The 23,707-nt window shown below is 46.3% G+C and overlaps 1 protein-coding gene across 7 annotated transcripts in view; it reads right to left on the bottom strand.

Annotated features, from left to right (window-relative positions):
• Positions 1-1,831: 1,831 nt before the first annotated feature.
• rasgrp3 (RAS guanyl releasing protein 3 (calcium and DAG-regulated)) overlaps positions 1,832-23,707 on the bottom strand; it is a 73,209-nt gene continuing 51,333 nt past the window's right edge. For 5 of the 7 annotated variants that reach the window (XM_070542243.1, XM_070542244.1, XM_070542246.1 and 2 more), the window contains 8 exons: positions 11,725-12,003; positions 11,569-11,649; positions 11,374-11,487; positions 11,186-11,301; positions 7,871-8,018; positions 3,810-3,846; positions 3,519-3,668; positions 1,832-3,398 (listed from right to left, as the gene is read on the bottom strand). In XM_070542243.1, coding sequence (XP_070398344.1) covers positions 2,974-3,398; positions 3,519-3,668; positions 3,810-3,846; positions 7,871-8,018; positions 11,186-11,301; positions 11,374-11,487; positions 11,569-11,649; positions 11,725-12,003 — 1,350 coding nt within the window. In that variant the 3' untranslated portion in view covers positions 1,832-2,973. The remainder of the gene's footprint in view (positions 3,399-3,518; positions 3,669-3,809; positions 3,847-7,870; positions 8,019-11,185; positions 11,302-11,373; positions 11,488-11,568; positions 11,650-11,724; positions 12,004-23,707) is intronic. The other 2 variants (XM_070542249.1, XM_070542248.1) reach the window with 2 other exon arrangements.

The raw sequence follows: 23,707 nt of genomic DNA, 5'->3' as shown, positions 1-23,707 counted from the left end.
GGGCGGTTGTGTCATTGTCTCACTTTTGATTTTCCAGTGAAAGACCGCGAGGGTAACTTTAACCGTGCGGAGATGAAGAGGAGGCGAAAATTTGATATCAAGTTCAAAGAGACCGTGCGCTGCAGAACACTGGGGAGCAATAGGGGTTGTATGAACTAGTCGACTTCACTATAGTGACTTTTTATGCCTGTCATCGACTAGTTGCTGTCACGTGATAATGACCGGCAAGATACAGCCCTCGGAAAAGACAGCAGCCTGCTATCAGCAGGTGACAAGCTCCGGCGCTCGGGGGGGCAATGCGCTCTGCCAGAGCGTCTGTACTGACACGCGATCGTTCATGTCGGTTCATTTCCTTTAATGTTTTCTGTCTTTTATTTGCGCCTGATGTGTTTCGCTGCTGTGGAGCGGGGCACATCACCTTGTCCTCCGACGCACTGATCACTGATGCGGCCGGCAAGCAGGGAGCACTCCGCTGTTTTTGCGGTCGGTAATCTGCCTCCTGAGCACGGCCACAGTAACAATCAGGTGTTGCCAAATTATTTAACACGCGATCGTTCATGTCGGTTCATTTCCTTTGATGTTTTCTGTCTTTTATTTGCGCCTGATGCGTTTTGCTGTGGAGCGGGGCGCATCAACTTGTCATCCGGTGACGCACCGATCACTGATGCAGCTGGCGAGCAGCGAGCACTCAGCTGTTTTTGCGGTAGGTAATCTGCCTCCTGAGCACGGCCACAGTAACAATCAGGTGTTGCCAAATTATTTAACACGCAATCGTTCATGTCGGTTCATTTCCTTTGATGTTTTCTGTCTTTTATTTGCGCCTGATGCGTTTCGCTGTGGAGCGGGGCGCATCAACTTGTCATCCGGTGACGCACCAATCACTGATGCGGCTGGCGAGCAGCGAGCACTCCGCTGTTTTTGCGGTCGGTAGATCTTTTAGAACTGCAGTTCAAAGGTAACTCATGAGGTGAATATATATGAACCCAGGTAGCAGTTTTTCTTTAGGATTGAGAGGAGATGCAGGAAGATAATAAACAGACAGGACAGAAAAATAGTCAAATAAAAACAAGTTAGTTTTTGTACCTGCTGGTTGCAACAAACAGACACCATTGAAGGTAATCAGAAGTGAGGAACAAAAAATGAAATAATTATTTTAATGTTTAGAGCAGGAACTCCGAGAGGCTGCAGGCGCATCAGTGAGTTTGCGGCCGCTGCGCAGGGGGAGGGGGGAGAGGGTTGAAGCAGAAACTACCATTGTTAAAAGAAATGTGTTTAACTTTGAAAATGTGGGCGCAATTTTAATTGTCAAAAACTCCAACGAACCATTAGTTCATTTTGCTCAAATAGAAATAGAGGCCTGCCTCTAATACTGGCCCTCCTTCCAATAAAGGCCTGGAGCTTGATGAGCTTGAGTCAAATACAGGCCCGGGCCTGTATTAGAGGATTTACGGTATGTGTATACATATGTATGTATGTATGTATGTATGTATGTGTATTTGTATATGTTTGGTTGGCCTCAGCCATCAGGAAAAAGAAAAAGTGCTTCAATTCAGAGTCCTCTAAGCAAGATAGAAGCTTCTGAAGATGAAGGTCAAGAAAGATGCTGGTTCATCAGATGAAGAGTTTGGATGTCTGAGATTAGTCTGAGTATATTTTTGTAATAGTAAAATAGGCAGGGGCACTTTAAAATGTAACTTAGTATAAGTGATAATAAATTGTCACTCAGTGATTATTAGCTTTTCACACGGCAGCAGATTCCCAATAATCTGATCTCAGATTTATTCTACCGTTCTTTGCAGCAGTTACAGTTACACATGTTTAGTCTCCAGCATTCTTTGACTACATTGTTTTATTTTTAATGCAGAAATTGGTTTCTGTTTACAAATTTGTTGGAAACACAAACTGCATGATAATTCACACATTTTCACTTCAATTGGCATCTAAACCCCTTCTGCATCTGACAAAACCACAAATAAATGATCACAAGTCTGAATAAGTTTGTAATTTCACCACAAGTAAAGATGGACACTCAGGCTTCTGAAGGAAAGTGAATCCATGAATCATGATGTCACGTGTACAGGAGCCACCATGTTGAATTTTTTAAGCCAAACTCAGGAGTGGAAACTGTCCCATTGTTTCAATACTAATGAAAACTAACCTGAGAAAAGTTGCAGAATAGTTCTGAACACCTGCAATGACTCAGTGACCTTTTAGACAAATAGAAAAAGCTTATTGTGAAAAACCTTCAGAGCACGCTGGGATTCCAGCAGCACGAGACACTTTTTATGACCAATGAGAGAAAATCATGAACTCTCACAAACTATTCGAGACATTTTGTAAATTCTCTGATATATTATGTTAATTTGCCACCAACAGTCTCAGCTCAGCGAGACGTTGCCTTGATGTACATTCGAGGACATCGCCAAGTCTGAGCTACAGCCTTCTGTAGAGATCTTCTGGATCCACAGAGCTCCTTCCTGACTGATCCCAGGTACGAGTCCAGGCTCATCTAGAGAGGGTGAGATAACTCCTGCTCACTGAAGGGGATCCTCATGCATCCCAGAGTCTTCTTTAGTGAGAAGAGCCTTCTGGTTCCTTTGGTGAAAGACCATCTGGTCCGGTGGTACCAGCCATTGATCCTGTGGCCAAGTCAGCTGTCCTGCAGAGAAAGAAAGAGCAGAGAGGTTCTCATCAGGTCATGAGTGGAAGTGACTGGGTGCAGTACCACCCTGGGCCACTAAGTGTCGCCACAAAAACATTTTTGCTCAACGTGAATACTGTTATTATAGCATTTGTGCAGCTCTTCCAAGTCAAAGCGCTTTACATGGTGAATCCTTCATGCCTTTACACACGGGTGGCGATGAGCTACCATGTAGCCACAGCTGCCCTGAACACACTGACACAGGTTGTGTCTGAGCTTCACAACAAGTCAAACGTTTTCCCTGTAACTTTAGTTTTGGGCTGGGGCATCTTTCAGTGAGGTAAACGTATTTTTTGTCTAACTGAGCAGCGATTCGGTTCCTTCCTTACATTCGCCGGCCTGTTCTCTGCACACATCTCAGAGACGATTGTCCTGTTCTGATAGTCCTCGCTGTATCGGGAGGGAATCGCATGTCGCGTTCCATCAGCCTGGTTTTCCCAGCAGGCAAAGTCTTTATTTCTGGACAGTTTCCTGTGAGTCCTGTATTTTGTTTTAGGGAAGGTGTGGGAGACGCTGTCTGTGACCCCCCAGCTAAGTTCTGGCCAAAGGGGCTCGGTCTGCGTGGCCTGGCTGTTGGTGGCCCTCTGCAGACGAACGGAGATCCTCTGGGCTGATCCAGTCATCAGAGTGATGGACTGAGTGTCCAGAGCTGGACCAGCTGACGGGACAGCTGGGAAGTCAAACACGTCGTCCTCATCTAAAGGAGAAACACAACATGAAACCAGCGGTTAGGTCTGGCTGATCTTCAACTAAAGAAAAGTGGTTCTGAGTTCTGTTCTCTTCATGCTGTCTGAGGTGTTTAGTAACTGAAGAGGACCTTTACAGGTGGGCAGGGTGGGGCTGCTGGGCAGAGAGCAGTGGGTCAACCTGGCTGGAGAAACGCTGGTCGGAGAACCTGAGCGAGTCAGCTTCCTGCAGGCCAGAACCAGCAGCTCCCGGCACTGCTTGTGACAGTTAACTCCACAGTCTGCAGACGAGACGAAGAGTCTTACATACAGCATCACAGCAGGAGCCCACGTCTGGTGTAGGGGTGTAGTTAGGAGAAAAAGAAACTCAAGAGGATGAAGATAATCCTCTCCATCTGGTGAGAAGAAACCAGAAACCTTACCTTTGCACTTGTAGCCCTGTTTGATGATGCCCCAGAGCTGCACATGAGAGCAAAATAAAACTGTCAGAACATCCGTGCACACCCTCTCAGTCAGATAGATGATCAGTCGTGTTCAGTCACACAGCTGATCACTGAAAACAGTCTCATCACTGGCCACAAACTGTGTGAAGCTGAGCATCAGAAGATCAGTTCTGGAAATGAAAACCATCTAAAATAACTTGTGAAGTCCAGTTCAAAAGGACTGAACCACCTCTTCATTTTATTTCTGCCTCATTCAGATGTTCGTGTGGCTCGCTCTATGAATGGCTTCTGTTTGGAGAAAGAAGGGTTAACTGCAACATCGGCTGGTCTCTCTCGAGAAAGTCTCAATCAGATCATACAAGGTGATCAGAGCGAGCCAGCTCCCAAGTGTTCCTGCTGACTCCAAACGACTAATCAGGACCTTCTTAAAGCAGCTCTTCCTCTAAAGTTTTAAATCTCAATACATCTTTACTCTACGTGGTTATTGTTATGAATCCAAACTGTTCTTTTGAGTGATTGAACAAAGAAAAGAAAATTAATAATTCTGCCAAGACTCAGACACGAGGACACGAACCTGAGACTTGTGAAAAAATCAAATCATTAAAGCAAAAACATAAGAATTCTTTAAACAAACCATTTTAACTGTTTAACTGCATTTGTTCAGGTTTCTTTTTATCTTCTCGACCTTCTAACTAAAGTTATATTCTTAGCATCTGACGTGGGCAGCACAGGGAGAGTTTCACTCATGTAGATTCTGGAGGCTCCACTAGATGGTGCCTCCCTCCTTTTTGTTCTGTTGATTTGCTGCAGAGTAAAGAGACAACAGCCCGGTCCCAGCACCCACTCTGCAGCTAAGGCTTGTAGTAAACAAGTGTGCACAGTGAGCATTGAGTCATCGATCATGACTTCCTAAATGGGACTCTGGTGGCCGTCGGGCAAGGCGGGCCGGTGTCGGCTCAAAATGCCCGGGCTGATTTTTCCTCCCAGTCCAGCCCTGTCTCTGCTTGCGCTACTTTGCTGCTTGTAAAGAAATTAAAGCTTAACATTGTCACCTTCCTAAAATAACGGCCTACGTCTTTTTTTTTTTACAAAAGTGTTTTTTTTTTGTTTGTTTGTTTTGCCTAAACCACGTCGCAGTGATGCTGGCTACCTCTGGTGATGTTGCATCCCCAGTTGAACAGATCATGTTTTTTATGCCTGTAGTACAACGGCCCATGTCAACAGTGTGACTTAGGCCATTTTATAAGCCATGCTTCAGACAGAAAGAAGCGCTACCTAGCTGCCGAAGTTAATGCTACGTTTCAGGATTCATGCCGCACTGGGAAGTGATGAGGTTTGACTACTTCACAAGCATCAGACCAGGCAAAAAGCTGGGGATCCAACTGTGCATGACTTTATTATGTGAAGTGCCTTGAGACGATTCTTGTTGTGATTTGGCGCTATATAAATAAACTTGAATTGAACTTGAAACTTGTGAGCTCTTCAGTTTAGCAGTAATGGCGAGGTCCATTTCAAACTGTCTTCCTCAGAGGACTCTGCGTGGAAGGTGCTGCCACAGGTGCCAAAAGAGCCAATGGCCCGGATAAGAATGTTTCCATGTGCTCTGCCAATCCAGGAAAGAAAGGTTAACGACCTCCAGTCAACGAAGCATGTCAGGCCAATTGAGTGTCATCACTCCTTTGACAATTTGCCACATTAATAGACATAAGTCAGGAACTCAGTGAAGAGAAAATGAAGGGAGAATTGAGGAGATTCCCACACCTCTACACATACTGTTCAGTTTATTTGTTAGTAAATATTTATTGTTGACTTTGTTGAAGCTTTGAAAATGGCCTTAGTCACAAAGGTGTGTTCAAATATTTTCCCACGTCATTTATTCCTCTCATGCTGCATATCTGAGAGAAAATGTTTTAATATGTCAATGGTCCTCAGGGTTGGGCATCGAGCATCGACTGGAACCGGTTCCAACTGTTAGTTTTCCCCGGAATCGTTCAAAGTTTTTGTTTTCAATTCCTAGAATGCCGATGGAAGAGGAATCCGCGGCCGATCTCCGTGAAAAATAAACGTGATCTGCAAATTGTGATCAACGCTTTCCAGAGCTGATCACTGCAGCTGTCTGTGTGCAGCACCGACTACCCCCCCCCCCCCCCCCCCCCGATATAAACAAACGTGCTGAACTTTTACTCCGTGATGTAAACTTTAACCCCTGCAGCGTAGAGGAGACTTGTTAAATACGTCAACACGGTGGATTTAATGGAAGCTTTAAAGAACAAACTCTGGATGGTGTGAGGTGAGTTTGTCTCACTGCAGAAATAAAAACACACACACGGAGCATCAGCAGTCAGATGCAGCCGCTCACCAACACTCGTGTGTGTGTGTGTGTGTGTGTGTGTGTGTGTATGTGTGTGTGTGTGTGTGTGTGTGTGTGTGTGTGTGTGTGTGTGTGTGTGTGTGTGTGTGTGTGTGTGTGTGTGTGTGTGTGTGTGTGTGTGTGTGTGCGCGCGTCAGAAGGCTGAACAATAACCTGTAGAATAATTAAAGTCATCATGCTAGAGCAGCTTCTCTGTGGTGGACCACGCCTGCTTCTGCCACAATTAATAATAATAATGATAATAATAATATTTTTTTATTTTTTGGTGGTCAGAGGGGCCGACGGCGCCAAATGGCAGCCTCGCCTCTGTCAGACCTCCCCAGGGCGGCTGTGGCTACAAGTAGCTTACCATCACTGGCAGTGTGTGAATGTGAGTGTCTGTGAAAGCGTCTTTGGGTGTCTAGAAAAGCGCTTTATAAGTTCAGTGCATTATTATTATTATTATTATTATTATTATTATTATTATTATTATTATTATTTCCTTTCTGAACTATTTCTGTTGAGAGTTTTAATGTTTAAATCTGTTAGATTGTTACTGACAGCAGCTACATTTAAGTTTCTCTTCCTGTTCTGACTGAATGCTGCTGCAGCATAGAGGTGTAGTTCTCAGTCATCCTGGACATGATCATCCTGAGAGCTTTAGCTGAAAACAGCTGGGCGTTTCTGCATATGTTGGAGACATTTAGCCTCTCATCCCAGAGGCTTCTTCCAGACTTTGGTTGTGGTCAGAAACAAACACACTGGTTGTGCTGCAAGTCTTTTTCTTTTGTTCTCCAAAGCATGTTTTTGTCTAAATGAAGGTGATGTTGTTGTTCATAGAGTTAAAATTCATGTTGAAGTTAAGATTATTTCATCAAGTAGGACCTGTGGTTAGCTGGCTCATGTAAAGCATGCCATGTCTTCAAAGAATCGGGAATCGATAGGAACCGGAATCGAAATGAGGAAATGGAATCAGAATCGTTCAAAATCAAACGATGCCCAACCCCATCATCTTAATCTTTTTGAATGAAATTAATAAAATTTATAAATTAAATATTTAGTTCAGTTTTTAGTGTTTAGTTAAAAACCTGAAAAAACAAGTCAGGCCATTATTTCACGAGGGTGACGATATTAAAACAAGCTGGCGTGTCATGTCTAAAATATACAAAAGTATTTTCATCAGACACGTGATGCATCTATCCAACAGAGAAACATTGGATTATGGGTAATACTTCAATGCTGCACTGGTGCGGCTGAAAGGTGCAAAAGGGGAGTGGCCAAGGACCACACATAACCATGACAACCCACGCACTCACACCAGTGTGGAAGTGCAACTACTGGGAACAGGTCAACGTGGTCACAACGACTTGTTGGATAAGCAGCCGTGTGGACTCTATCAGCTTTGCCCCTTGACCTGTGAGCTGAATCAGGGGCTAGCTCCCCCCATCCCAGCATCATGAAGATACATTGTATTACTGCTAGTAGTAGTACTGTAGTTGTAGAGCATTTTTATAAATAGTACACACAGTATCGAACACAGACTTGATGCTAAGATCATCCTTTCATGAAGGTGCAACACAGCGCTGCTGCCTATTTCAGTATTTAACAAGATTTTCAGACTACTTTATTCACCACATCACAAGACTTATTCAGGAAAAAGTCACTCATGCAGTGGCAAAGAGAAACTCACAAATCCAGCACAATGTTCACAGAAGGTGGGCTTCAGGTAGGTCATCTCCTGGAAGTTGTGGAGGAAGCCTCGTCCCATCTTACACTGGAGGAGTGGGTTGGCCCGCAGGAAATACGCTATCATCTCATCCTTACTGATTAATCCATCTCTGAGGGAAAAAAGAGGAAAAAACTGAGAATTTACCTTGAATTATGGGCCATTCCCATCTGTACCGGGTCGGCCCGGGCCGGGTAGCCCCAGTCGGCCCCATCCTGGCCCGGTTGATTCCACACATCCTTGTCTTAAGCCCATGTGGGCTGATTCTACCCACCAATCAGAGGCTTGCTCTAATGGAAGGTGTGCATTTGTTGTCAGCAGTGGGTGTGTTGGCCCTGGTCAGACTGAAGCAGACCCCCTCGAGAAGAGGGCTGAGAATGAGCCTTGGTTGGCCCAGAAAAATACCAGGCCACCCAGATATGTAAAAAACCTATGCTACCCGGCCCGGGCCGACCCGGTACAGATGGGAATGGCCCATTAGTTTACTCCTTCTAGACCAGGGGTGCCCAATCCTGGTCCTGGAAGGCCAGTATCCAGCAGGTTTTGTGGTTTCTCTGCTCCAACACACTTGATTAAGTGGTTGAATAACCTGTGCAACAGTTCATCAGGCTCTACAGAAGCCTGTTAATCACCCGCTGATTGAATTCAGGTGTGTTGAAAAAGGATTAAAACTAAAACCTGCTGGATACTGACCCTCCAGGGCCAGGATTGGGCACCCCTGTTCTAGACCAAAAGGCACCTGTCCTGTGTTTTGTTTCTTTGCTCAAACACGCCTGAATCAATGGCTGAATCATCTCAAAGTTGAGATCCAGAGAAGGAGGAGAGGAAGGAGAATTTCTTAATGTAGCACCTCTAAATATAAAAATCATGAAGAAAAAATGAAAATTATAAAATTATAGAAAATATTTGATTAAAAAATATGAAGGAAGAAAATAAATACACAGAGACAGAATCAATAGAAACAGCAACATGAAGAGAAGCTAGTGATGAAGAGGAGGTCCCACCAAACCTGAACAGGTGAGTTTAAAGGAGTCCACTGATCTCAGGCTCAGGGGGAGAGAGGTCCAGAGTCTGGGGACCACAGCAGCAAATGATCTGTCACCTTTGACCTTTAGCCTGGTGCTGCACAACCAGTATGCTTTGATCCCTGGACCTCAGGGACCTGCTGGGGGTGTAGGGACTTAGAAGATCAGCTTCGCCTCTGTCAGTGTGCCCCAGGGCAGCTGTGGCTACATCGTAGCTCATCACCATCAGCGTGTGAATATATATACACTGTAGTGTAAAGCGTTTTGTAGTCCTTACTCTGAAAGGTGCTATACAAGTGCAGGTGATTTATCATTTAAAGATCCAGAACTAGGATCTTGAAATGAACCCTGAAGTTGACTGGCAGCCAGTGAAGCTGGAGGAGAAGCGGGGTGATGTGGGTGTATTTGGAGGACTTGGTCAGAAGCCGAGCACAGGCATTCTGAACCACCTGTAGACGGTTCAGGGAGGTTCTGCTCAGACACGTGAAAAGAGAGTTACAGTAGTCTAAGCGTGAGGAGATGAAGGTGTGGATAACTGTCTCAAGTTCAGAGCGGGATAGAATGGGACTCAGCTTAGCAATGTTCCTGAGATGGAAGAAGGAAGAGCAAACAAGAGAACTGACATGAGAATCCAGGGTGTGAGCTGGGTCAAAGGTCACGCCAAGATTCCTGACAGATGGTTTGGTGTGGGAAGCAAGCTGACCAAGAGAGTCTCTGACTTTGGGAACCAGCTTGTGTGGGGCACAGATGAGGATCTCAGTCTTATCTTCATTCAGCTGTAGAAAGCTCCCAGCATGTGTAACAGCTGCAGCTTAGACATCTTATGGGGCTTAAAGGAGATGTACAGTTGGCTGTCATCTGCATAAAGATGGTAGGATATTCCTTTAAAGGAGCTCAGGATGTGCTGAAGAGGAAGCAGATAGAGGAGGAAGAGCAGAGGCCCCAGCACAGAACCTTGTGGGACACCATGGGTAAGGGAGGTGGTGGAGGACCTAATCTTGGAGACGGCCACAGAGAAGGAACACTCAGAGAGATAAGAGGAGAACCACTCCAGAGCAGTTCCTGATAGGCCTACCCAGTCTCTCAGCCTCTCCAGTAGCAGGTGATGGTCAACAGGGTCAAAGGCTGCAGTCAGGTCCAGCAGGACCAGAACAGAACCGTCCCCTGCACAGCTGCCCAATAGGAGCCATGTCTGACTATTACAAAGATGTCACATCAAAAGATGATAAATAGTTCATTTTCAAACTAGATCCTCTTTTTATTGTTGTTTTATTATCAGTTCATATTTAATATTTTCAAGGGTAAAAAGGGATTAGACAGCAGATATTTTACACCTCAGGACATCTTAGAGTCTGGATAAAAGCTGGAAGAGATGAGTTAAAGTCATTTACTCTGAATGAGTCACAGTTATTACAGCTCAAAAAGCTCCAGCTAAAATTACAACCTGTTCCTTTAAAAAGATGAGATCAGGTGATGTAGCAGCTTCTGACTGTCACGGAGAACAAAGTTCTGGTGGCAAATTTTTATCAGGTTGTTCTGGTCCTTTAGTGATACTCTTATCTATAATTTTCTGGTTTTAACCGGTTCTTTAGTCACAGTCAGTCCCGGTTCTGACAACCTCTGAAGTTCTACTCACCCCATTCCCCACAGAGGAGCTAGGAGAATGGAAGCTTGTCTAAAATCAGACCCAATAAACAGCCCTTATATGGTTCATTTCCTGTCCATGGGTAAAATAAGTCACAAACAGCATCTATAAGAAGATAAAGGAGGGAATACAACATGATAGAAGGTCTGCTGCAGCGAGGTCGGTAGGTACCTGATATGATCACCTGGCTGGTAAAAGGTGTAAGACTTTAGGTTTAAACTGACTTATTTTAAGACCAACAAAACTTATGATGCCTATGAATGTGACAGGATGCTGGGCTTGTTTCAGCTTGGTTTTATTAAGACTGCTACAACATCTGAGGACAGCAAACTCTCTTTTTACTGCCAGCTTCGTCACTTTTTACCTTGATTTACTAAAAATGTCTTGAAAATTTCCTATTGAGTCAAAATCAATGAAATAATTTCTGTGGCTTGTTTGTTCTGCTGAGAACGTCTCAGACTTCAGTGCCACTGGAACGGGCCACAGCTGCTTCTGAGGCTGAACACGTTTGAGAACCTCAGACTGAGAAGCGTGTGTTTACCGATGCACCTCGTCATGCTGGGACTGCAGAGGAAACAAAAACCAGGGAACGTCCAGCTCCATACTCACTGATCTTTGTCCAAAACACAGAAGGAGTCAAAGAAGGGAAAGTTAGCCGCGATGCTCTCAAAGTCCTCTTGTGAAATATAACCATCATGGTCGTGGTCATAATTCCTAAAAACAGACTTCAAAAAGACAGAACAAATTCATTAATCCTTATGCTTGTCATTTTGGAAAAGGGAATGTTTCTGACTCACTTCCACCACCTTCTGGATGTGCTTTTTGACCAGAGAAGGATCTGGTTTGGTAGTGACCCCGGAGGCCCAGTCCAGTGGGGCCAAAGGCTTGGTAGGGGTAGTTGGAGACGTTGGCTGTAAGGACACATGGACACAAGTAAGATGTTATGTTTATAGCATGATTGATCAGTGATCAACCTTTTACCTGAAACCTACCTGTGATTTGGAGTTTCGAGGTTCCCTCAGCAGTGACAACTCATAAATCTCATCTTCTGTGTAATAAAGGTCAAGAGAAAGCTGAAAATATTCAAATGAAGGTAGAAAATAAAGATATATTCTGTAAACAGAAGCAACCTGTGGTGACGCCCTCACCGTCAGCAGGTGGATGAGATCCATGTTGGGTTCCACTTGGGCCACTGCTGTCTGCAGAGACACCAGCTCATTGAAGGTCATGTAGAGCTGATGCATTTTCACGAGGTTCACCTGGTTTCTGTCGCCAATCCAGTCAGGAAAGACCACGTGCACAGCAACCAGGTCTTTCAGGTGCACGCCCAAAATGGGGGTTTTAAACCCTCGACACTCGTTAAAAGCCTTTCGGTAGCTGGAGTAGTTGTTGCTGGAAGAGACCAGCTCTGTCATCTCATTCCAGATCTGGGAAAGAAACGAGAAAATATTTAGAATTATGTTAGAATAAAAATCATGACAGCTGTGTGTGTGTGTGTGTGTGTGTGTGTGTGTGTGTGTGTGTGTGTGTGTGTGTGTGTGTGTGTGTGTGTGTGTGTGTGTGTGTGTGTGTGTGTGTGTGTCTGTGTGTCTGTGTGTCTGTGTGTCTGTGTGTGTCTGCTCTGTCTTCTCGATCCCCAGTGAGTCGTGGTGGATGGCTGGTTATACTGAGCCAGGATTCTCAGGAGGTTTCTTCCTGTTAAAAGGGAGTTTTCCTCTCCACTGTCGCTGCATGCTTGCTTAGTAGGAGAATTGCTGTAAAGACTTTGACACTAGTCAGTGACTCGATGCAACCTGCTGGGTTCCTTATATAGGATTGTATTGGAATGTTTACTGTGTGAAGGTCCTTGAGATGACTCTTTACAATGGATGCATAGGTGGATGGCTGAATAGCCATCCATCCATCCATCCAGTGTGTGAATGTGTGTGTGAATGGATGAATGATACACTGTAGTGTAAAGTGCTTTGGAGTCCTTACTCTGACAAGTGTGGGTGATTTATCATTTATCAATAGAAGGATGGACTGATGGATGGATGGCTGAATAGAAGGCTGGATGGATGAATAGAGGGATGGATTGAATTCAATTCAATTCAATTTTATTTATATAGCGCCAAATCACGACAAGAGTCGTCTCAAGGCACTTCACATAATAAACATTCCAATTCAGATCAGTTCATTAAGCCAATCAGAAATAATGTTTCCTAAGGAACCCAGCAAATTGCATCAAGTCACTGACTAGTGTCAGTGACTTCGTCTTCGTCTTCGTCTTCCTCCGCTTATCCGGGTCCGGGTCGCGGGGGCAGCATCCCAATTAGGGAGCTCCAGGCCGTCCTCTCCCCGGCCTTGTCCACCAGCTCCTCCGGCAGGACCCCAAGGCGTTCCCGGACCATATTGGAGATGTAACCTCTCCAACGTGTCCTGGGTCGACCCGGGGGCCTTCTGCCGGCAGGACATGCCCGAAACACCTCCCCGGGGAGGCGTCCAGGAGGCATCCTGACCAGATGCCCAAACCACCTCAACTGGCTCCTTTCGACACGAACTAGTTTTTAGTGTCAGTGACTTTACAGCAATCCTCATACTAAGCAAGCATAAAGCGACAGTGGAGAGGAAAACTCCCTTTTAACAGGAACAAAACCTCCAGAGAATCCTGGCTCAGTACAAGCAGCCATCCTCCACAACTCACTGGGGATCGAGAAGACAGAGCAGACACACACACACACACACACACACACACACACAATGACAAAGTAATGTGTCTATAGTTATATTGTGATTTCTTAGTAAATATTCTATTTGGTGAGAGATAAACTTTATTATATTTATCCTAGTGGATCTGTAATTAAACGGGTAAACTAGTAGTAGCACATCCAACGTCAAGGAAAGCAAAATGTTATTATCAGGAGAGGGAGAATGTTTAAGTGGTTAGCAGCAGTGTGCTAGACGATGGCCCCCTCCATGAGGCCACCACAGCTCAGCAGAACATCATTGCAGCTTCTTCTGTGGAGAAAAACACTTAGAGAGAAAATAAAGTTAACAGCTGAAATTGCAGAAAATAATACAGTTAAAGAGCAGATTGTAGAAGAAAGTAGTAGAGTGCGAAAAGTGGTCAGTGTATCCTCCAGCAGTCTAAGCCTATAGCAGCATACCGTAAATCCTCTAATATTAGCCTGTATTTAATTAACTGCCGGGTATCATATTTTGGCCGGTGTCGGAGTCGGCGGAGGTGAATAATGGCCGGTTTTTTATTGTGGCCGGGTGGAATGTGGTAACAAGCTACTACGGGGGGTGGTTGTGTCATCCGTCTTACTTTTGATTTGCCAGTGATAGACCGTGAGAATAACTTTAGCTGTGCGGAGATGAAGAGGAGGCGAAAATTTGATATCAAGTTCAAAGAGAACGTGCTGATTATGCTGCAGAACACTCTGGGGAGCAGTAGCATGGGTTGTATGAACTAGTCACTAGTCGACTTCACCGCTCTGTAGTGACTTTTTATGCCTGTCATCGACTAGTCGCTGTCATGTGATAATGACCGGCAAGATGCTGTCCACGGAAAAGACAGCAGCCTGCTGTCAGCAGGTGACAAGCTCCTGTGCGTCGGGAGGCAACGCGCTGTGCCAGAGCGTCGGTACTGACACCCGCCGTAAAACAGACATTTAACCAAATTGTGACGTTTCCCTCTTGCAATTTAACCTTCCCCTCACCCCCACCCTAACCTTGACCAGCTTGCGCATGCAAAGCTCTGATTGTTGACACGCTCCAGACATCTGCGTCCTGTGCATGGCCACAGTAACGTTATCAAATCAGGTGTCGCCACCTCAAAAACTAATTTAACACACGATCGTTCATGTCGGCTGTCACGAACTCATCCCGCTGACTTCTGTCCCATCATTCCTGCCACCAACGTGACGGCTGACGTCATCACGCCGACACTACTTAAGGAAGTGCTGGCGTTTCATTCATTACTCAGTCATCGTTCTCACCAGACTTTGTATCGAGTCTCCAGGCTTACCAGCCCTCTAAACCTTCAATCCAAACCTTCAGGAGATAACCACGCTGGTTATTTCCATCACTCCGCGTCTGGGCAACAGATCCTCTCAGTCACGCTTCAGATCTGCCAACGAACCTGACAGGATGACTGAGTCCCAAGTTGACCCAGTGGAGTTTGCGCGTCTGCGTGTTGAAGTGGCTCAACAGTGCGCAACTTTGGATCAGCATACGGCAGAGATGAACCAGCTCCGTGCCGTAGCTGATCGCCAAGCCAAAAAGATTGAGTCACTCACCGAGCTAGTTCTCCAGCTGTCCACTGCTCTGCAATGACAGACCACAGCCGTCACCGACAGGATGGAACCACGCCTCAGCCTTCCAGAGAAGTGGGACGGATCCAGAGGATCCCCGGAGGGCATGCGAGCGACCCTGGCCATGACTTTCGAGTGCCAGCCGGCTCGCTACCCCACATCCTGCTCTCGTGTCGCCCTGTTGACCTCACTGCTGACAGGTCGAGCCGGTGAATGGGCGGCGGCTCTTTACAATCAGAAATTTCCTGCCTGCAATGACTATGAGACTTTTGTAAAGGAGATGAAAAAGACTTTTGTGCACCCCAGCAGGGAGGTCTCGGACGAGACTCGGCTGCTTCAGCTCTGCCAGGGCTCCCAGACTTTACAGCAATCCTCAGTACACCTCTCGCTTCCAGCGACAGCCGCTCGGTTGAGGTGGGATGACGCCGCCCTAAAGGGCGTTTACCTGGAGGGATTGTCACCGAGAATCCGGGAGGGCATGATCGGGCATGAGGCCCCAACCTCCCTGGACCTGGCAGTGGATCTGACTCTCCAACTGGACCGCTGCATCCTGAACCGGCCGAGCACCATGTCAGCTCCCGTATAACCAGGACGACACCCCACCGGCCGGCTCACCAACCGACGGAGGAGCCGATGCAGCTCGGACATCTTCCCCTGAGGAACAGGCACGGCGCTATCAGGAGGGAAGATGCGCTTACTGTGGGGATTTGGGTCACCATCGTGGCACGTGCCCAAAACGACCAGGAAACGGTCCCTCCGGGTCGGAGTAGGGGCTGTCCCGCCTGGAGTCTCCACTTTTCCGGCTCCACACCGAACCACTCTCCCGGTCTCCCTCCACCTGGACCAAGGCCCGACCAGACTGGAGGCACTTTTAGACACTGGGGCTGTGGAGTGTTTTATCGATCACGGACTGGTTACTCGGCTCAAGATACCCCTCACCGCCCTCGACCGACCCATTCCCGTGACCTCTGTGGACGGCCGGCCCATCATGCCGTACCCTCTCACCCACCGAACCCAGGGTCTCCACATGACTATTGACCAACACCTGGAGACCCTCCACTTCCTGGTCATCCAGGCTCCGGCTACGCCACTCATCCTGGGTCATTCCTGGTTCTGCCGTCATGAGCCTCACATCTCCTGGTCCACCAGTAAGGTCCTGGCCTGGGACACGGATTGCCATAGCCACCGGGGCTCCCCTGCACACCGGACTGGAGCAGCCCCTCCCACAGACGTAGACCTGATGCTCGTCCCCCCTCATTACCACGACCTCGCTCAGGTCTTCGCTAAAGAACCCACTACCAGGTTACCTCCTCATCGACCCTACGACCTGGAGATCAGGCTCCAGCCCGGCACCACCACCCCTAGGGGTCGCCTGTTCTCCCTCTCTCCGGCGGAGACCCGGGCTATGGACAATTATATAACTGATGCCCTCCAGAAGGGATTCATCTGTCCCTCAACATCCCCCGGGGCCGCTGGGTTTTTTCTTTGTAAAGAAGAAGGAGGGGGATCTCCGGCCCTGTATTGACTATCGAGGGTTAAATAAAATAACGATCCGGGACCGTCACCCTCTTCCTCTCATGGGCACCGCCCTGGACGCCATCATACAAGCCGCTGTATTTACTAAACTGGACCTGCGCAGCGCTTACAACCTCATCCGTATTAAGGAAGGTGAGGAGTGGAAGACCGCTTTTATCACGCCCACTGGCCACTATGAATATCTGGTGATGCCTTTTGGCCTCTACAACAGCCCCGCCGTCTTCCAGCGGTTCATTATAGATGTGCTGAGAGACATGTTGGATCGCTGGGTCTTTGTTTATCTAGATGACATCCTCATCTACTCCCGCACGGCTGAAGAGCACATCCGGCATGTTCGAGCTGTTCTGTCCCGCCTCCTGGACCATGGACTTTACTGCAAACTGGAGAAGTGTGCGTTTCACCAGGAGTCCACCTCCTTCCTGGGTTTTACCATCTCCTCCCGGGGCCTGAAGATGGACCATCAGAAGGTTCAGGCAGTAGCTCAGTGGCCTCTACCCACGACCCTGAAGCAGCTGCAGAGCTTCCTGGGTTTCTCGAACTTTTATCGGAGGTTTATACGCAACTTCAGTTCCCTTGCAGCGCTTCTGACCTCACTCACCAAAACCACCAATCAGCCTCGCCCTTTTCGCCTTACTCCAGAGGCTGTCCGTGCTTTCCATGAGCTGGTCGGACGTTTCACTAAAGAACCCATCCTCCTCCACCCGGACCTGACCCGGCCCTTCGTCGTGGAGGTGGACGCCTCTGATGTGGGAGCGGGGGCCATTCTCTCGCAACGGGGTCCAGACTCTAAGCTCCACCCATGTGCCTACTTCTCCCGGAAGTTTTCCCCCACACAGCAGAACTACGGGGTCGGCGACAGAGAGCTGCTGGCTATGAAATGGGCTCTGGAGGAATGGAGGCAGTGGCTCCTGGGGACCAATGATCCCTTTCTGATCTGGACCGACCACCAGAATCTCATTCATCTACAGACTGCCCGCCAACTCAACCCTCGTCAGGCTCGGTGGGCCCTCTTTTTCGAACTGTACCACTTCCATATTGCCTACCGGCCCGGCTCCAAGAACCTCAAGGCGGACGCTCTCTCTCTGCGTTTCGCACCAAATGCCGGCCCATCGGAGCCTCGGACCATTCTACCGACTCAACGCTTCCTGGCTTCCCTCCAATGGCCATTGGAGCAGTCCATACGGGCAGCACTTCCTGGCAATCCGGCGCCGCCGGAGACTCCACCGTACCGTCTCTACCTTCCCGCCTCCTGCCGACAAGAGGCACTCACGTGGGGGCATTGTTCACGGCTCGCGGGACATCAAGGACAAGCCTGTACCCTCCAGTTCCTCCGTCGGGCTCTCTGGTGGCCGTCCATGAGGAAGGACGTCCGCGAGTTCACCGCTGCATGTGATGTGTGTGCTCGCTCCAAGTCATCCAACCGACCCGGCGCTGGAGAGTTACAGCCTCTCCCTGTGCCCAAGCGGCCGTGGTCACACATCAGGCTGGACTTTGTCACGGGACTGCCGGCGGTCGACCACCTGGACACCATATTGACTATCACGGACAGTTTCTCCAAGGTCGTGCACTTAGTGGCCCTGGCCGGCCTCCCTACTGCCAAGAGGATGGCCGAACTGCTCCTGGAACAGGTGGTGCGGCTCCATGGTTTCCCTCAGGACGTGGTTTCTGACCGAGGACCCCAGTTCGTCTCACGCTTCTAGAAAGCGTTCTGTCGCCTGGTCGGTGCTTCCACCAGCCTGTCCTCTGGGTACCATCCGCAGACAAATGGTCAGACAGAGAGAGCTAACCAGCAGCTTGGACGCTACCTGCGGTGCTTCGCTTCGTCCCAGCCAACCACTTGGCCCCGCTTTCTCCTGTGGGCGGAGCTGTTACACAACCTCCAGACCTCCTCTGCCACAAGTCTGTCTCCCTTCGAGACCTGTTACGGGTACCAGCCTCCTTTGTTTGACCATCAGGTGCCCGAGGTGGAGGTCCCTGCTGCCCAGACGCTGGTCCGCCGCTGTCGGCTCGCCTGGATCCGGGCCCGTGCGGCCATCACGCCGCCGCCACCGGCCTGGCCCCGTCTTCCAGTCTGGCGACCAGATGTGGCTCTCCTCCGCTAACCTGAGGATGCCGGCTGGCTCCCGGAAGCTCACTCCTCGCTTCCTGGGTCTGCTCCCTTTCCTCAGGGTCATCAATCCAGTCACCTACCGTCTGCGCCTCCCGGCTACTCTCCGGATCCACCTGGTCTTTCACGTCTCCCAGCTTAAGCCGGTGATCTCCTCTCCTCTCCACCCTCCGCCGGCCCGGGTGCCTCCGCCCCGCGGGGTTGAGGCGGATCGCACCTACACGGTCCGCAGGATTCTGGACGATCGCCGCCGGGGACGAGGTTGGCAGTACCTCGTGGACTGGGAGGGGTACGGGCCTGAGGAACGCTCTTGGGAGCCCACAAGCTCGTTTGTCGACCCTACCCTGCTGACTGATTTCTGGGCCCGCCGTCCTGGGACTTCGGGAGCCGTCTCTAGAGGGGGGGGGGGGGGGGGATGGGGTCCTGTCACGAACTCATCCCGCTGACTTCTGTCCCATCATTCCTGCCACCAACGTGGCGGCTGACGTCATCACGCCGACACTACTTAAGGAAGTGCCGGCGTTTCATTCATTACATCGTTCTCACCAGACTTTGTATCGAGTTTCCAGGCTTACCAGCCCTCTAAACCCTCAATCCAAACCTTCAGGAGATAACCACGCTGGTTATTTCCATCACTCCGCGTCTGGGCAACAGATCCTCTCAGTCACGCTTCAGATCTGCCAACGAACCTGACATCGGCTCATTTCCTTTTATGTTTTCTGTCTTTTATTCTTTTATTTGTGCCTGATGCGTTTCGCTGCTGTGGATCGGGGCGCATCACCTGTTTTGTCCTCGGTGACGCACCTAACTGATGTGGCCAGCGAGCACTCCGCTGTTTTTGCGGTCGGTAGATCTTTTAGAACTGCAGTTCAAAGGTAACTCATAAGGTGAATATATATGAACCCAGGTAGCAGTTTTTCTTTAGGACTGAGAGGAGATGCAGGAAGATAATAAACAGACAGGACAGAAAAAAAGTCAAATAGAAACAAGTTAGTTTTTGTACCTGGTGGTTGCAACAAACAGACACCATTGAAGGTAATCAGAAGTGAGGAACAGAAAATGAAATAATTATTTTTAATGTTTAGAGCAGCAGGAACTCCGAGAGGCTGCAGGCGCATTAGTGAGTTTGCGGCTGCTGCGCAGGGGGAGGGTGGAGAGGGCTGACGCAGAAACTACCGTTGTTAAAAGAAATGTGTTTAACTTTGAAAATGTGGGCGCAATTTTAATTGTCAAAAACTCCAGCGAACCATTAGTTCATTTTGCTCAAATAGAAATTGAGGCCTGCCTCTAATTCTGGTGCTCATTCCAATAAAGGCCTGGAGCTTGATGAGCTTGAGTAAAATACAGGCCCGGGCCTGTATTAGAGGATTTACGGTAACTACAGAGATAACTCTGGATAATCTATCCTATTTAGATGGAGGCATGTTGGAGGCAGGGCAAGGGAGAGCCGTCTTTACCGACTGTACACTCCACCTCCCTATACTCCCCCACTTGTCCAGATTAAGGCTAACATCAGATTTTAACCATAGGCCCTATCAAATAAAAATGTTTTAAGCCTAGTCTTAAAAGTAGACAAGGTGTCTGCCTCACGGACTAAAGCTGGGAGCTGGTTCCACAGGAGAGGAGCCTGATAAATAAAAGATCTGCCTCCCATCCTAATTTTAGATATTCTGGGAACCACCAGTAAACCTGCAGTCTGAGAGCAAAGTGCTCGATTAGGAATGTATAGAACAATCAGATCACTGATGTATGATGGAGATTGATTGTTAAAAGCTTTATATGTGAGAAGAAGGATCTTAAAATCTATTCTGAATTTAACAGGTAGCCAATGTAGGGAAGCTAAGACAGGAGAGATATGATCTCTCTTTTTAATTCTAATCAGGACTCTAGCTGCAGCATTTTGGACAAGCTAAATACTTTTAACTACATTCTGTGGACTTACTGAGAGTAATGAATTACAGTAATCCAGTCTTGATGTAATAAATGCATGAAAAGATGCTTCTAATCTTAGCAATATTCCGAAGGTAGAAAAAGGAAATGCTACAAACCTGATTAACCTGAGATTTGAATGACATGTCCTGGTCATAGATAACACCAAGGTTCCTTACTCTGTTCTCGGAGATTAATGTAATGCCATTCAGGTCAGGTGATTGACTAAGCAATTTCCTTTTCTGGATTTCTGGTGCAAAGATGAGAACTTCCGTCTTGTCTTCATTTAAAAGCAAAAAGTTTAGAGTCATCCAATTTTTTATGTCCTCAAGACAAGCCTGTAATCTACCCAACCGATTAGGTTCATCAGGGTTAATGGATAAATATAACTGAGTATCGTCAGCATAACAGTGGAAGTTTATCCCATGCTGTCTAATGATTTTACCAATTGGGAGCATATACATAGTAAAAAGAATTGGTCCAAGCACTGAACCCTGTGGTACTCCACAAGTAACCCTGGAGTATGAAGATGATTTGTCATGTACATTTACAAAATGAAATCTGTCAGACAGGTAGGATTTAAACCAGCCTAGCGTTGTTCCTTTGATCCCTACAACATGTTCAAGTCTTTCTAAAAGAACATTATGATCAACTGTGTCAAAGGCAGCACTGAGATCTAACAAGACTAGAACAGAAACAAGATTCTTATTTGAGGCCATGAGAATATCATTTGTAACTCTCACTAATGCAGTTTCAGTGCTGTGATACTCTCTAAAACCAGACTGAAATTCCTCAAACAGAGCATTAGTGTTTAAATGCTCACATACTTGGATGGCCACTATTTTCTCCAGGACTTTGGATAAAAATGGAAGGTTAGATATTGGTCTGTAATTCATTGGGTCATCTGGATCCAGAGAAGGCTTCTTAAGTGAAGGTTTGATTACAGCAACCTTAAAATCCTGTGGTACATATCCATTTACTAAGGATAGATTGATTATATCTAGAATGGGGGCAGTAACCAAAGGAAATGCTTCTTTAAATAATTTTGGTTGGAATTGGATCCAAAATGCAAGTTGAAGGTTTAGATGAAGCTAATATTTTTGATAACTCTGAAAGCTCAACTGGATCAAAACAGTTCAAGCACAGATGAGGTTCTACAGTCACCTCTGATGCTGCCTCACTTACTGAGGAAGAAGAAATCGCATTAGGGAGGATGCTAAAGATTTTGTTTCCAATAGAATTAATTTTACTTGTAAAAATCCCATGAAGTCATTGCTGCTGAGGGCTAAGGGAATAGATGGCTCAGAGCTATGATTCTGTGTAAGTTTAGCAACTGTACTGAAAATAAATTTAGGAATATGCTTATTCTCAATTAATGCTGAGAAATAAGCAGTTCTAGTTTGTCGAAGCTTATTTTTATAAAGCACAAGACTATTTTTCCAGGATAGGTAGGCCTCCTCATGGTGCGTAGAGTGCCATGTTCTCTCCAATTTCCTAGTTTTGTTTTAAGGCTCGAAAATGAGAATTAAACCAGGGAGCCAACTTCCTGTCCCTAATTACCTTCTTTTTTAAAGGGGCACACGTAAAGAGGAATTAACATGATGAACTAAGGCATCAATTTGTGAGGGGCTAGAAATGAAAATGTTGCCCTCTGCTACATGCCTCTGAGATGCTGAAGACAGTAAAGATGGAACAGTTGATTTAAAAGATGCAACTGCGTTGTCAGATAGAGACAGACAGTAGTGAAATTTACTTTCATGTCTCGAGAACTCAGTTATAAAAACTCAAAGGTTATCAGAAAGTGGTCCGAGAAGACTAGATTATGTGGAAAGATTGTTATTTCCTTACACTCTATGCCATAAGTCTCTCTTATTGATAATATATTTACTAATAATGTAGAAAGTATTATACATAGTGGACTATTGATAACAGACCTAACAGATCATCTCCCTGTATTTGCTATCCACGACTGCCATCCAAAGAAAGTAAAACCAGCTAAAACTTTAATGTATAAAAGGAGAAGAAAGGAAGAAGATTTACAAAATTTAAAAACGGAACTACGTAGTGTTAACTGGAGTAATATATATAGTGAACATGATGTGAATATTGCGTATAACTTATTTCTGGATATTTACAAAAGTATATATGATAAGCATTGTCCGATGATAAGACATAGTTGTAGAAATCGATATTCAGAGAAGCCGTGGATGACAAAGGGGATCCAAAATGCTTGTAAAAAAAAGAACACATTATATAAGCTATTTATATCACACAGAACTAAAGAAGCGGAGCAAAAATATAAAACATATAAAAATAAATTAATTACTATAATGAGGATGTGTAAAAGGAATTATTACAGTAATTTGATTGAAAGGAATAAAAGTAACATCAAAGGAATATGGAACGTGTTAAATACAATAATCAAGAAGCATTGTGACGGTCTAAACCACCCAGATTATTTTGTCAGTAATAACAGAGATATTTATGATAGACAGTTGACAGTAGAACACTTCAATGAATTTTTTGTTGGGGTTGGTCCAAAGTTGGCTGACAAAATAAATAGTAATGTGGACTCTGAATCCAAAGGTTATGGTGACGGAGACGGTGTGGCGGATTCATTATTACTTGAAGAAGTGACTCAAAAGGATATTCTTAAAATTGTCAGAGCATGTAAAACAAAATTTTCATTAGATGGAGATGACATAGATATGTTTTTAGTTAAACAAACTATTGATTGTATTGTCGAACCACTCACGTATATATGTAATTTATCATTTAAAACAGGAATATTCCCAAATAAAATGAAGGTGGCTAAGGTGGTTCCTCTTTACAAGTCTGGCAATAGGCATCAATTTACAAACTACAGACCGGTCTCCTTGTTACCTCAGTTTTCAAAGATATTGGAAAAAATTTACAATGATAAGCTGGAAAAATTTGTAGAAAAAAATGGCATTTTATTAGACAGTCAGTATGGTTTCAGATCAGGTAGATCTACTGCACAGGCTCTAATGGAATTGGTTGAAGACATATCCACATCGCTTGATCAGAAAAAATATGTTCTGGGAATTTTTATTGATTTGAAGAAAGCCTTTGATACAGTCGATCACAAAATACTTTTATCAAAAATGGAGAAGTATGGTATAAGGGAGACAGCTCTCAATTGGCTAAAAAGTTATTTGAGTAACAGAGCTCAGTATGTGCAGTTGGGCTATCACAAGTCTAGCTGTCTCGAAGTTCACTGTGGAGTTCCGCAAGGGTCGGTAC

The sequence above is a fragment of the Nothobranchius furzeri genome, chromosome 12, assembly GCF_043380555.1.
Source record: "Nothobranchius furzeri strain GRZ-AD chromosome 12, NfurGRZ-RIMD1, whole genome shotgun sequence".
NCBI classification, from domain to species: Eukaryota; Metazoa; Chordata; class Actinopteri; order Cyprinodontiformes; family Nothobranchiidae; genus Nothobranchius; species Nothobranchius furzeri.
This window is presented reverse-complemented; position numbering and strand designations above follow the sequence as displayed.